This window comes from Trichechus manatus, unplaced genomic scaffold, assembly GCF_000243295.1.
Source record: "Trichechus manatus latirostris isolate Lorelei unplaced genomic scaffold, TriManLat1.0 scaffold00001, whole genome shotgun sequence".
Taxonomy (NCBI): Eukaryota; Metazoa; Chordata; class Mammalia; order Sirenia; family Trichechidae; genus Trichechus; species Trichechus manatus.
In genome coordinates, this window is record NW_004443937.1 from 33,322,629 (window position 1) to 33,338,054 (window position 15,426).

Genomic DNA, 15,426 nt, shown 5'->3' on the forward strand with positions numbered 1-15,426 from the left:
GACACAATCCAGTCTTGTAGATCCAGTCCTGCCTTACTAACACAACTGCCACCCATCCTCCCTCATTAACATCATAGAGGCAGGATTTACAACTTGTAGGAAAATCGCACAGTACCAGGAATCATGGCCCAGCCAAACTGATATACACATTTTTTGGGGGACATAATTCAAACCATGACAGTGGTGCAAGCAGTTAAAGTACTCAGTTGCCAACCAAAAGGTTGGAGTTTCGAGTCCACCAGCGGTGCCTCAGAAGAAAGGTCTGGTAATCTATTTTTGAGAAAAATCAGCTATTGAAAATCCTATGGAACACAGTTCTCCTCTGATGCATGGGGTCATCATAAGTTGGTGTCGACTCAACAGCAGGTGATTTTTGGATGGATAAGTAGCAACCACAGATTATCTGTTGTCTTCACCAGCAGCAAGTCCTCAAATTTTCATCCTGAAGAAATTTGAAAATGAAAGGAGTCCTCTTAAAGGGCTTATGTAATGGGGGAGACTAATTTACATACAAGGTTTTTATCAGTTAGAAACGCTTGAGTTGGAAATGCTTACGTTTCTTTTATGGCATTTTTGATTGAATGTTGACTCTATAAAAATTCTCTTTTATATGTGAGTGAGTACATGGCTCACGGTCCTCCAAAAGCATGTCGGTGTTCTAATGAGTGTCACCTGGTCGCCCAGTGCTTGGTTCTAAGCGGAGAGCATACCTCTTGTCTCTGACATTTTTGCTAAGATGTTTTCCTTTCCAGGAAACTTCTTTCCATTATTAGAGGGGTATAGTAGTATGAATCTGTGGTTAAGTGTGTATGTCCTTAAGCAGAAGGAATATTTGTTCATTCTTACATAAATGTGTCCTGAGTTCCTGCTTTGTACCAAGTACTGTGCAAGGCTTTAAGATTAAATTGGTGAGTTAGGCAGAAAGGTCTGCCCTCATGGAGCTCCCTCTTGTGGGGAAGTGTATTCATCGAGGATTTTGATTGCAAGTGGCAGAATCCCAGTTCCAAGTAACTACGGCAAAGTACACGTTTACTGGCTCAAGTAACTTAAAGTCTAGGGAGTATGCTGTTTTGGGGCACAGCTGGACTCCAGTACTCAACAATGTCATTTGGATTTTGAGTCTTCTATTCTCAACTCTGCCTTCCTCTATCGTGACCTTGTTTCAATGGTAAATGATTTCCACATGATGGGGAGCATGGCTTCAGACTTATAGGATCTCTCAACTATGGTCCCAGGGGAAGAGAGAGCATCTGCCCTGATAGCTTAGGCGATGGCTGGCTGTGGGTCACATGACCACTAGTGAAGCCAAGGAGACTGGGCAGTGAGTAGGACCAGTCATCTGAAACCATAGGGACTGATCAGGATTACTGTGGCATTGCCTGGGATGGATCCCCAGAGGAAAGGGCATAAAGGAGTTCGTTACCACCATGGGGAGATACACAGATGAATAGGTCATCATGGTATGATGTGTTCCACGCTATGATGGGGGAAATAGAAGGTGCTGGGAGATCTCAATAAGGACACAAGGTCCAGCTTCTGGGGTGAGAGGAAATGGTTTCTGGAAGGAGAATTTTAGTAAGTATTATCCTGGTATCATACCTGTGATGATGCCATCCATTCCCGCATGGATTCATGTAGACCTTTGCTAGTTCAAACTTAGGTCCTGTGGGCATGTGGCTCTTCTTCTGCAGTGTTGTCAAAAAGAACTTTCTACAGTGGTGGAAATGTGCTACATCTGCACTGTCCGAAGTGGTAGCCCCTAACCTCACGTGGCTATTGAGCCCTTAAGATAAACTTTAGATTATGGGCCCAAGTACAACGTCATTTTTTGAGGAAGGAATTGGACAAAACCCATCCAGTTAGAAATAAACCAGCACCTACTACCTCTTGACTTTCCTTTCTGCATTTTTCTGCTCTCAAATAGGAAGGAAATAGAAAGTCCATGTTGCAGTGAGATAGTATCTGTTCAGGTGATGGGTTGTAGAAATGATTTGTTTTGAATTTGTATGTCATTGGCATTGCCAGGTGAGTTTTACGGAAAAGACTTTGCCCTGAAGAGAGAAGAGAAGCAATGGACTGGAATACCCTTTGTTGAGGTGGAGAGAAAAGGCAAGATTGGGGCCAGGCAGAAATAAATCCAGAGAGCAAAACAATATTTGGATTTTTATTGTGCTGTTTGTTGTAGTCTTTCATAGTTCTGCTGGACAGTCTTAAACCTTTTTGCCACATGAGCTTATATTGTGTGGCATCACTTTCACGCATTGTTGTGTTAGACTTTGCTCTGTTGGCCTGCTGTTCATTATCATGCGCTAAAGGAGGACATGAAGTCATGTGTTGTTTTAGAGGAAATTAATTTGTCTCCAGTATTATCTGTACTACCTATGGGAAAGAAACAATAGGATAGAAGATGTTGCACAGTATTTTAAATTCAAATACAATCTGAACATTTGAATCTGCAGTAGACGTTTTGACATTAATTTCAGTTTCACCCAAGTATCTGCTGGCACTTCTAGAAGCCCAGATAGCAGTCATTGTTGCGGATGATGAAGCATAGAGTGCCTCAGAGAGGAGGCTGGATGGCAGCTAAATCTGCTGCTCAGCTGCATCATTCCTCTTGTCTTGATTTTCATGCCCCATCCAGCCTGGGTGGGATTCCAAAACGCATATTGGCACTTCCGGAAATTGTGTGGCTCATGAGTGTGCTTCTTGGTTAAGTGACAATTCCCTGGATCTCAAAGATTTGAGGTGAACCAATTATTCTTTCTCTGGAATTTGAAGTTACTTGAATATTTTCAAAATAATCTGTGTGTAGGAAAAATAGTATACTAAAAAGTTGATATAAAAGGAGATAGTACCATCTGGGACAGGTTTCCTGAAGTTTGTCTCTTAAAACACTTTCTTGTGAGATTCTCGGGAGAGGAATGATTCAATGGTCAAATTGGTTTGGCAAATGCTGCCTCTACTGTCCCTGTCATAGAGATTCAAGATCCATTTAAGCAGACTAAAGGCCCTCAGGTATTCCTCCCATAGCATAGAAACCAGCGTCTCTTTTATTCATTTAACTCTTGTTAGCACCCTGTAGAACTTATCATGGAACACACTGATGGAAATGCCTGTGTAAGGAAGACCTCAATGGACTGGGAGTCAGGAGATCAGGTTGTAGCCCTGCTTGGACACCCACCCACTGTGTGGCCTCACTAAAATCTGTTGAACTCTGAGAGCCTTGGAATCCTTGCGTGAAATGAAGATTTTTGCCCAAAGGTCCAGTTTGGGTAAGATGATCCCCCAGAGTTCACCTGCCCTGACTTTGAGTCAAGGTGTGATGTTTATTGTTATGTTCAGGGCAGCTATGACTGGAACTACCTCAAGATACCGTCTTCATCCCATTAAATGCATTCCTGATGTCCTGACCAGGAAGGACCTGTGTTTTATGGTTCCTGCAGCTGCCCAGTCTCCTTCCTCTGATAGGGAAATTTTCTCTGCACAACCACACCACAATTCCTTCAGTTCCTTGAGTCCACATGTTCTTCTCAGCCTCAGGACCTTTGCACACTTGTTCTCTCTGCCTGGGGTGTTCTTCTCCACGCTGTTGCCACTTCCTATTTTTGTTTAACAAGTAGTAGGTTGAATAGTGTCCTCCAAAATTCACATCCACCCAGAATCTAAGAATGTGACTTTATTTGGAAATAGGGTCTTTGAAGGCATAATTAGTTAAGAAGAGGTTATACTGGATTTGGGTGGGCTCTGAATCCAATACGACTGGTGTCCTTCGAAGAAGAGAGGACAAAGAGACACAGAAGTAAGAATATCACGTGAAGATGGGGGCGGAGATTGGAGTGATGCTGCTACAAGCTAAGGAATGCCAAGAATTTCCAGGGGCCACCAGAAATTAGGAAGAGGCAAGGAAGGATTCTTCCCTAGAGCCTTCAGAGTGAGCATGGTCTTGTCAACACCGTGATTTCAGGCTTGTAGTCTCCAGGACTGTGAGAGAATACATTCTCGTTGTTCTGAGCCAGCCAACTCGTGGTAATTTGTTGCAGTAGCCTGGGAAACTAAGACACCTTGATTCTGCTCTCAGCTTAAAGAAAATGCTTCCTCACATTAGGGGTTATTACTCATACTGCGGACACTAACATGGCATCAGGTGCTTCTCCTTTGTGTCTCTGATCGAGCGATTTCTTATCTCGTGTCTGCCTCCCTGCTAGATGTGAGACTTCATGAGGGCAGAACGGGACCAGGTCCTTTGCTTTATGTCCTGTCAGCTTACGGAAGGTTTCAGAGGAATACTCTCCTTTCGGATAGTGGGGGAAACCTGTATTGAGGTGGTAACGAAAATGTTGTTGTTGTTATTGTGTGTCACAGAGTAGATGCTGACTCACAGTGACGTACAGGACAGAGTAAAGCTTCCCCATAGGGTTTCCAAGGAGTGGCTGGTGACTTTGAACTGCCGACCTTTTGGGTAGTAACCAAACGCTTAACCACTGCATCACCAAGGCCCCAAAATAAAATATAGTCATTCTTATTGTTTGCGGTAACATGTTCTAAGTACCCTTTAACACTGAATTAGTAAATAGTAGACCAGCTTTGTGTGACCTCATTCTGCGCATGTCTGTGAAAGCATTACAGTTGGTTTTAGAGTTACAAGTAAATTTTAGCCAGTAGGTGAAGTCGTGAATATGGAATCCAGGACTAATAAAGTTTGACTCAATCGACTCGTTCTCTGCTTCCTGTGGAGTACACAGCAATGGGCTGGTGATGGGGGAGAAAGGATGGCAGAGGCTAGGCAAGTGGTGGTGGATGATTAGCTGTATATGCAAGTATAGTTGTGATCCAAGAATACCTACCACAGTTTAATTCAAGAAACATCCACTGGACCCCTGCCATGGGTGAAGCACATTTAAAAAAAAAAAAAAATCAAAAACTTTCTCTTTATATTGGATTCAAACCAGTTCTTTTGTGAAATTCCAGATTGGAACATTGCCTAGCCTCATAAGGGATGTAATTTCCTGGGTGTCAAGACGGTGCCGTTCTAGATCGACTTGGCTTTCTACAAAGCACTGTGCCATGGTTTTTATAGATTGCGGACTTGTTCCTTAGAGTACAATATCGTGTTGATTACATTTTATCTCCATTAAGTATTGGTCTTCAGTTGGCAGTGACTTCTAATACTTTTGTTCTTTGACCTTTTGGAAGCAGCCGTTTTAAATTAGGCACATCTTCAGTTGGGAAATGCAGGTACAAAAAGGAGGGAGATTACAGGATGTTGTGATAGAACAAAACATCTCTTTGGGTTGCCAGCTGCCATCCCAAGGTTATCTGTGTAATGACCTCAGGGGTGTTATCTTCAGCACATGCCTGTTAGGAGCACAGCTTGGTTTAGAAAGCTGGCCGTTAAGAATTGGAAAGGAGAGTCTTAATGCCACAGCTGCAGTCAGGATTATTTCCTGTGAAATAGCTTTTCTGTTTGTATTTTTTTGTCTCCAAAGTCTGTATTTCCAATCCTCCATCCCTGAGCAGCACTGATGGTTGAAAACAGTTGGTTTTCTGTCTGTTTTTTAAGTAGCAAAAGGCTTATTTTAAATGAAATTTTATTCTTAAAAACTAATTTGTAAGTAGAGAATGCAGCCTTTAGATGCTCCCTGACCAGTTGGCAAACCATGAGACTGAGGATGTTCAGTCCTGTTTTGTGCGCCAGGAGAACTCCGCAGGCTTCCAGAGCTGAAATTCAAACTTTATTATTTGACATAAATAAAGCCATTTTATTTCATTTCAATGTGGAAGGCAAAACCCAAATTCTTGATTTTAAAAATTAGGCACGAGGAGAGAACAGACCTGTGTATATTGTGAGATGGAAACATCATGTTGTATGCCGTCTACGTCTGATAGACATTACCTCCCCCGACTCCAGGTATGGGGCCAGCCTCTGCCCAGAGGCCTATGAGTGATGCCACCAGGTCCGACAACTTGCTGGACAGTGGGCAGTGAGCTTGAGTAACTTTTACCATTAGCCAAGGAAAGGGGCTGGAGTCACGTCCTCTCAGTGGACACAGCAGTACTAAAAACCTGTCCGGCAGGACTTTGGAGCCTTGAGCTGAGGGTGTGCTTCCTGTAGGGTTATGGCCTTAACGCGCCTTCCTCAAGTTGGTAGGGAAGCACGTGATGAGCTCCAGGCTTGGTCTCTGTATGTGATTTTTCATCATGTCCATTCATTCAGCAAAGTTGAGCAGCCTTGAAATGCTAGGCATAAATATTTGACCTTTCTGGGTTTCTTATAATCCCATCTTTCTCCTAGGGATTAAATGGGAGCCAGATGAGAATGGAGTGATTGCCTTTGACTGCAGGAACCGAAAATGGTAGGCAATGGTCAACCTCCCAGTTTCTTTTTTTTTTTTTTTTTTTAAGAAGAAAACTTGAAGAGAGCTTCAGAATTCATTTTTACTTAACTTTCCCCTGACTAGGTACATCCAGGCAGCCACTTCTCCGAAAGACGTGGTCATTTTAGTGGATGTCAGCGGCAGCATGAAGGGACTCCGTCTGACCATCGCAAAGCAGACGGTGTCATCTATCTTGGATACGCTGGGGGATGATGACTTCTTCAACATAATTTCAGTGAGTCCAGCTGTTTTGTGCTGTCTTTGCATTGTGTGTTCATTTGATATTTTAGTAGAAACCAATTAATGTTCTTGTTGCTGTTGGGCACACAGCATGTAGATGCTGGGGGATGAGGTTTGGCTGGTCCCGTATGAGTTCATTATCCTGGACTGGGAAGGGCCTTCAGAGACCGAGAGTGCAGCTGAGCGCGTTCCCCCTCCTAAATCAGCACTCACGCACTGTCATCTGGAAGAGGTATGCGGTATTGGATACTTCTCAGGAGCTGACCTTTTCAGAACCTTGGGGAGTAGACAAAGCATGATTTTCCTTCAATTGCTAGAATTTCTCATGTGGAAATTAACTTTATGCTAAACTAGTCTGATGATAATGATAGTAATAATGAGCCTGATTATAAAATGACTAAAATGTGAAGAGCAGTGTAAGATTCACAGAAGGCTTCATCTTAGCTTCTGAAATAAAAGTAGCCTTTATTAAGTGCCTACTGTGTGTCACTTGTCTGTCAGTTTGTTGTACTGTGGTGGCTTGTGTCTTGCTGTGATGTTGGAAGCTGTGCCACTGATACTTCAAATACCAGTAGGGTCACCCATGGTGCACAGGTTTCAATGGAGCTTCCAGAGAAAGACAGTCTAGGAAGAAAGGTTTGGCAGTCTACTTCTGAAAATTAGCCAATGAAAACCCTATGGGTTGGAACAGAGTATTCTAGTCCATTCAAACATTCCAACGATTGTGAAGATTGCCAGGCCTTTCTTTTGTGGCACCACTGGATGGGTTTGAACCGCCAATCTTTAGATTAGTAGTCGAGTGCAAACTGTTTGTACCACCTGGGGAGCTCGTACCTAGGACAGTGCTTGGCTAATAGTAGGAGTTTAAATATTTGTTCAGTGAATACTAAGGGCAGCTGCCTTCCATAGTGCCCACCGTGCGCAGGCTAAGTGCCCTACATGGCTTATCTCATTGAATCTTCACCTCAGTTCTGTGCCACATCGCATGGAGAGGGAGGCACCAAGAGCCGGAGAAACAAATTCAAGGTTATACAGCCAGAAAGAGGCACGGTCAGGACTCATTTAGGGGCTGTCTAGCTTTACCTTGTCCTACTTCCCAAGCAGAAGTGAAGAGAATGTAGTTAATCCATTCAACCATTTTACTGTGAAATTATCTGGCCCTGGGGGACAGTTCTTTGGAAGGAGTCTTTTAGAGAGTTAGAACTTTGCCGTTTTCAAATAAAGAAGTTACTCTGGTTTCCAGCCTCATTGCGAATATGCAAATATAGCTTGATCCCTCCACATCCTGAAGCATTTAAAGATAAGCAGCTAATTTGAGGCTATCTTTCTTATTAATCTTTAATTACTCATTATAGAAGTATCAGAAATTTGCATAATAGGAAGAGCTAACTAATTACATTGTGGATCCTTTATCAGTCAGGATTTATTGTTCTGTTAACAAAATCAATCAATTTTAATAATCTATGTATGTTCATTAAGATATACAAACAGTGTCAACTCAATAATGAAGGGAGGGTGATTAAGATAATTAAAAATAGATATGCAGTTATTACGGAATAGTTCAGAAAAAATGTCATTATTTTGTTTACTTATTTTTACCAAAAATTGTCCCCTCATATAAGGAAACCCATTAGAGGTCTCATTGACCCTCACCATCCCTTTGTCAGTTTTCAACTTACATCATCAGCCTCAAGCATATGTACAGAATTATTTCAGCAACTGGAAAGACTTCTGAACCTTTGTACTTGAAGCCTGTGTAGTAAAATCATGAACTCTGTTCCCCCAGTGGTATGGGAATGGATCAAAAATGTTAGTGAATTTATATTAAAAGGCCTAGGTCATAAAGGGGCCATTAGTAAACGGTAACTATTATTTATTGATTGCTTTATAATAAAGGCAATATATGTAAAGAATTTAAACAGTCTAGAAATGGTCTCTCCCTCTTCTGTTTGGCACATAGCCTTCCAAACTTTTCTGTGTATATGAACACAGAATTTTTTTCACAAAAATAGGATCGCATTCTACAGCATATTCGACTTGCCTCTGTAGTTTTCCTGTAATGAAGTTTCAGTGTATTTTAACAGTAGGTCCTTACAGCGTATATAGTTGACGTGAGTTATTTAACCCAGTCCCCCTTTGCTGGCACTATGTTGTTGCCAGTCTTTCTCTACTCAGGAGTGCTACAGTGAATGGACTTGTGTGTGTATTTTTGCATGGGTGAGTGTGCCTGTACGGAATGCAGCGTAGAGGGGGAACTGCTCATCAGGGTGTGCTGTACTACCAAAATGTCCACAAGCAGGAGTCGTGTCTACACACTTACCAACAGTTTACACTGGTTTTCCTTGAGTCGACTGTCAGAGTAGAACTCTGCTCCACAGGGTTTTCAATGACTGATTGTTTGCAAGTAGATTGCCAGGTCTTCCCTCTGAGGTGTCTCTGGGTAGACTCAAACCTCCAACCTTTTGGTTAGCAGCTGAGTGTGTTGACTATTTGCACCAAGGAATCCACCAACAGTTTATGGTCCCTAAATAGTAGATACCTAATTGACAAATCTTCATTTGTGTTCTTTGTACTGTCTCTCCCAACCCTAAGCATATTTTACCAATTTCACCTTTTTTTTTTTTCTTTTTCTTTTCCCCTCTGTGTCACCACCTCCTCTTTCCTCCCTGGTGTAACTGTTCTAGTAATATGGTGTAGGTTTCCCTCAGTCTGTTTCAAACAGCCTCTTACCTCTCATCTAGACGGGAATCTCAGTGCAGACTCTTATAAGTGCAGGAGGATGGGATATTGAAAACTCCGTCCAGAATGCCTTGTGAATCTGTTTAAGTGTATTGTTCTTGTTGCCTGGATTCCATTTACGGAGAGGACATTATCATTTCACCCTTCATTACCCTGTCAGCCTTGGCTTGCTTGCCGGGTAGATGTGTGAGGAGACATCTCAGTGTTTGAGAGAGAAAGTAAAGAACATGATCTTTATTTTTAATACTGGCGCCCTCGTGCACTGTACGTTTTTGTTGGTACAGATCTAATTTATCATTCCATTTGATTTTCAGTGCCGTAGTGGGAGGGGAGGGGGAGATTTAAATAGCGGGAAAGGCTTTCCTTAGCTATGTGAGTCAGTTTTGCATGTTTTGTTAACTCCATTGCTGAGTGCATCTTATAGATTATACTGAAAACCTTCTGATCCAGGTCCTTCCAGAGAATAAGCGTAAAAAGATAATGTTAAAAATTATTTTAGGTTCGTGAGCAGGGTATTGCAAAATCTATCTAAAACGGATGAACTAAATGATTGAATTATAAAGAGAAGAGTTGAAATATGAGAGTGCTTTTGTGCAGCCGAAGTTAAAATTTAAGGTCAAACCACTGGTGCATGAAGGGAGATGTCTATGACAAGAGCAAAGGCATATTTTTCTGATTTACTTTGAAGTCTAACTCCAAGCCAGGCATTAAATTAACAATATTATCATAAAAATGAGGGTGCTAATTCTGTCCGACACTGAAATTTGAAAAATGATTTTACAGAAGGCTGAGCCATGCATTAAATGAACACACTATTAACTGCGCTGATATTGTTAAATCGATTTAAATGCCTCCTCCAGCAGCCGTATTTGTGCAGAGTTGAATAGAGAAGAACATCATTTGTTAGTTCAACCTGGAAATTTCTGGTGCCCTGGTTTTAATTTGCAGAATTTTCTTTAGAACCGTTTCTCCGAGTGCTTCGCCGGCTGTGGATTTGCTTTGTAAAGTAATCAATTCCGTATTAGAAGTATAAGGATGGTATTTTCTTTCAGTGTTCATTTGTTCTCTACTACTAATTACGTCCAGTCGTGTTTCAAATTACAGAAGAAGCTTTGTAATGCAAAAGATCCCTGGGATGTCTTGTGTTGGTGAAAATATTGTGGGTTCATCTGCTTCATTACATAATCCATACACATTTTCATTCTAAAGGCCATTTAATCAGAAATGCACCAATAAGACCATACAAATAGTCAATGGAGTTCCAGCAATTCTGCATCAGTTCTTGCCGTGCATGAGCAAGCCAGGGTTTTAATTCTGTGGGGTTTTGTGGAACTTGGGGTTCTCTAAAACATACCCCTTTAACTACCTTTACTTGTTATTTGCCTGTTTTTTTTGAAGGGCTAGGGATTCTCTCTTTTTTTTTTTTTTAATCCCTGTCATAACTGTCATCACCTTTTTTTTCTTTCCTGGCTTTGTTCATAGTTTTTTCCATCAGTAGGTGCTTTATACAAATTTGCCTTTTCATTTCACCGTTTTTATTATGTATTCATTCGACAAATACTATCGAACGCTAAGTGTTAAGGACTGGGGCTGCCTTTGTAAATAAGGAAGACAGATTGTCTGTTCTCCTGGCCCTTGTGGTTGTGAGGCTGTAAGTGTTGGGATTAGGGGCAACCGGGAAGAGGGTGTTCACGATGCAGGGTGGTCAGCACAGTGTGAGAGGAGAGAGGGAGGGTGGCTGGAGGAGCCCAAAGTAAGGGCAGGTGACCGGGTTGGAGGCTCTCATTTCAGAAGCTTCTTGGAAGAAGTGATGACTAAGTGGACAGAGTAAGATGAGGAGGTCTTGGGCAGGCTTATGCAGTGGGGTAGGGCAGGGAGAAAAGAAGGAAGGCAAGTGAACAACTGAGAAAATGGGGTGCCGTATTCAGGTCGCAGTGCCCACCCCTCAATTTTCCAACAAGTGCAGGCTGAGTCCAATTGCCTGCAAGGAGTTCATTGTGTCTGGAGAGTTATTAGAGAGGTGAACGTGGGAGATGAGTGAGGGGTGGGGTGGTGGTGGATGATAGTGAAAAGATAGTAACTTGGTTGAGAGAGTCAGATCAGATCAGTCAAACTTGGTCAGCTACACAGAGGAATTTGGACATCTTCTGGAAGCACTGGGGGCCGTGGAAGGGTCTTAGCTGAAGGATAACATGTTAGGACATTCCCTCAAGCGTCTCCCTTCTTAGGTCATCCCTCATTCTCTTTTTTAGGTAACTGATGATTTTCTTCTGTTAGGCCTGAAATCTGCATTGCTTTCATCAGTCAAGTCCAGCTTCCAACACTAAACAGGGTTCAGAGTCCTCAATACCATTCGGAACCTAGAGTCCATTGTCCTCCGCTCTCCTACCCCTGGGCTGTGATTTACTAACCAACGTCTGACACACGTCTCCACCATTGCTGAAACTGGCGTGCATCTTGGTGGACGAGCCCAGCCTCTTGGCCCTTTTTTTCAGAACTTTCTCCAAAACGTTCTGGCTATTTATTTAATGAAAGTTAAAACTTGCCTTTCCTGTTCTAAATCATCATTAAAGTCCCCATTGAGGACTTTGCTGGGTCTTAAAAGGGGGCATGTTTGGAATGCTTACAGAGATTGGAAGGAAAAGGCAGATGGTGGCGTGACCCTTGCTGTCAAAGAGTGGAGGGTTTGGTGGTTGGCAGTAAGGGGAGAGGGAGGGGCAATTCTCTCGAGAACAGTTGTAGTGGGATGTAGTCTAATCCCTGAGGAAGACTGTGGGCTTATCTCAAGCCTATTTTGTTTGTATGGACCACTGCAGCATCACAGACAAGTACTCTTTAGCATGAAAAGGATGCACAAGTATTATCTTCAGATGTGTAAAGAGCATATTCTTTTATTAATAAAAGCAAGACAAAGCAGTTCATGATCATGCCACAGTGATGATTATGTACAAATTTGGCCAGTGTTTTATGTCTCTGGTACGCAGTAGGTACTTAGTTAATACTCAGTGAGCAAACAAATGAACCACAGGTTCCGAGGAAGAAGGCTTCCTGGGAGAACATTTGGCACTAAGCTGGCTGCAGTGTCTTGGCTTCCGGATTCTGCCACTCTGAATACTGGGAAGGTTCAGAGTGTGGCAGGGAGTGGGACAGTGTGCTGTCACACACCATGGGGTTTTGTCCTGGGCATTCAGACAGTGTTTGTGCCTAATGGTACAGCGCCTTGTCTGAAGCGGATGCAAAGTCCATGCTGTCCTGAGGTCAAGGACATATGAGCTCCATTACTGAGAACCTCACTTTGTCATCCCCCCTTCCTACTTAGTCCCTGACTGTTCTGATGACTTAAGTTGAATAGCTTTCTTTTTTTTTTAGTTTTTATTATCAGTATCTTTATAAATCTGATCCGTGAACATCTGAGTCAACATCTGAGAATTATAACATTAGCAAATTATTGTATTATTGAATTATTGTATGCAGTACATATTACTACCAATAATATGTACCAAAAACAAATGAAAAAAACAGATGGACGTAGAAGTTGTTCGTCATGACTCCAATACATCATAATTCGGGGACTCCCTGTACCAGCTCAGGGTGGAGGTGTCATCTGCTGGGCTGGTCTCTTTAGCACACGTCATACTCACATACACAGCATGTGCACACGGATGTCCTCCTCTTTCTCTTTGTCACATGCTGGGTTCTGTGTTGACTCTTCGTTGAATTCCCTCGTTTTATCCTCAGGGTGAGTTTATTGGAGGTACAGTGATAGTCCCTATTTCCTCGACATGAAAACAGGCTCAACGAGCTGAGAGGCTTTGACCAAGGTCACCCACCCAGTGGATGCCAGCGCCAGGGTTTGAACCCAGGCCCTTAGCCCTGCTGCCTCTACACCTGTGTGAAACCAGAAGAGGAAAGCCAGCCAGGAAAGGGAGGGGGAGAAGGAAACTTCGAGACTGAGTCGCTGTGTATTATGTGGCTGTTTCCAAGCTGTTAAAGGAATGAAAGTTCTTTGTCCATCTCCTAACCATGTGGTTGGTGGGCGGCGCCTTCTTCAGGGCTGCCTGGGCCCTCTCCTCTCCTCGCCCCTCTCCTGCTAAGAAACTCTTCCTGTTTCCCAGAAATGTGCAGGAACGGCTGACCGCTTCAGGGCTGGAGTGCGTGACTCCTTCTTAGGATTCAGTCCTGGTAGTGGGAGGGAGAAAAAGCAAATGACAGAGGATTGCATCTGATCAGTGGTAATGTTAATTGCATCCTCTTCTTTCTTACATGATTGATATCCCGTTAGTTAATTAGGGATGAAGAAGAGCAGTTCACAAGGCCTTTGTGTCTTAGTATTAGAGGTAAAATGACACAGCCATCCCACATCATTGTTTCACAAGATAGGAATACCTGTGTGTTAGGCAGAATGTTGATGAAGTTGTATTCAGTTGGGAAATGGAGGGAGAGAAGGAAGAACCACCAAGGTGAGAACACAGAAGCTGAGAGGTTTCCAGGAGCCAGCTCTGAGTGTAGGGCATCCATGGGATCCTCCCTGGGAGGAGCCGCTGAGCAGCATGCTGGGCATGTGTGGCTGGCGTACCTTCCTGGCACAGCTGCTGGCTGTGCACTGTTCCCTTACACGTATGGCTCAGCCCAGCTCCCTTTGGTGATACAGACCAGATTGCTCAGCATAGCTTTATCCTGATGCAGTCAAGGGAAATTAGTCAACTGCAAGCTTGGATGCTGCCACTAACAAGCTGGCTGGGGTTCAGAGGGGCAGATTCCTCCGCCGTGGCCACGGCGCATACAGCGATGGCAAGTGTGGTTTTGATTACTCCACATGTACCTCCCTGATTAGGTCAAGAACTTCTTGGTTTTCTTTACTTTTAACCCCCTTTACAGCCCCCACGGAACTCTGGTGGCTCAGTGGTTAAGTGCTTGGCTGCTAACCAAAAGATTGGCAGTTCAAACCCACCAGCCACTCTGCAGGAGAAAGATGTAGCAGTCTGCTTCTGTCAAGATTTACAGCCTTGGAAACCCTCCAGGGTCACTGTGAGTCAGAATCAAGTCAACAATGGTGGATTTTGAGTTTCAGCCCTCACACGTACAGACCTTTACATCTGCAAAGCAGATTCACCTCTAGTCTTCTTGGCTGGATCCTTAGAAGGGCCCCTGAAGAGTAAACAGAAGAAGATCTAGCACCTTCTTATGCATAAGAGGAGCCATGGTGGCACAGTGGTTAAGAGCTCAGCTGCTAACCAAAAGATCAACAGGTCGAATCCACCAGCTGCTCCTTGGAAGCTCTGTGGGGAAATTCTGCTCTGTCCTGTTGGGTCACTATGAGTCAGAATCGACTTGACGGCAACAGGTTTGGTCGGTTTTCTATGCATATGAATACAGGATCAGAGGGGTTTTGTGACATTTCCAAGGCCACACGGCGAATACATGGCAGAGGCAGGACTTGGACCCCAGTGTCCTGACTCCCAGCTCAAACTGTCCAACCCCAGGAATTGACTCGAGAGTGTGTATTAGGCAGAATATACTAAATGAAGTTGTAGCTTACCTGGGAAATGAAGGGAGAAAAGGAAGAAGGATCAAGGTGGGAACCTCAGTTAGAAAAGTTTGGGGCTGCAAGTTACAGAAGAGCTGCACTAAAAAGGCATCTAATAATCTCGTGTAAGAAGCCTGGAAGAGGGCAGCTGCAGGTCTGGTGCAGCAGCTCAGGTGTCATCCAGGGCCCACACTGGCTCCATCTTCCTACTCTGCCCTCCTTAGGGCTTTGCTTTCCATTCTGGGACTTGTCAACTCTTGGTTGTAAAATGGCTGCCACAGCTCCACAATAGCATCACAAATAGGAAGCAAGACAATGGGCGTAAAAGGGCTCTCCTTTAATGACAATAAAAAAATTTCACTGAAATTGCCCAGAAAACTTCTGTGTCTCATTGGCTGGGAATGGGTCACATGCCCACCCCCAGCTATGGCAGGCCGTGAAACCATGTATCCAGAGAACGGGAACCGATAACTGTGACTGACTAAGGTTGAGTATGTTTCAGGCCTCAGGAATGGGCATATTGTCTTCCTGAGCAAATAAGTCAGC

At 43.4% G+C, this 15,426-nt stretch overlaps 1 protein-coding gene across 1 annotated transcript in view; it reads left to right on the plus strand.

Annotated features, from left to right (window-relative positions):
- The window catches only part of CACNA2D3 (calcium voltage-gated channel auxiliary subunit alpha2delta 3), a 1,058,385-nt gene that overhangs the window by 502,185 nt on the left and 540,774 nt on the right, over positions 1–15,426 (plus strand). The window contains exons 7-8 of the mRNA XM_004368627.2: positions 6,293–6,353; positions 6,459–6,609. Coding sequence (XP_004368684.1) covers positions 6,293–6,353; positions 6,459–6,609 — 212 coding nt within the window. The remainder of the gene's footprint in view (positions 1–6,292; positions 6,354–6,458; positions 6,610–15,426) is intronic.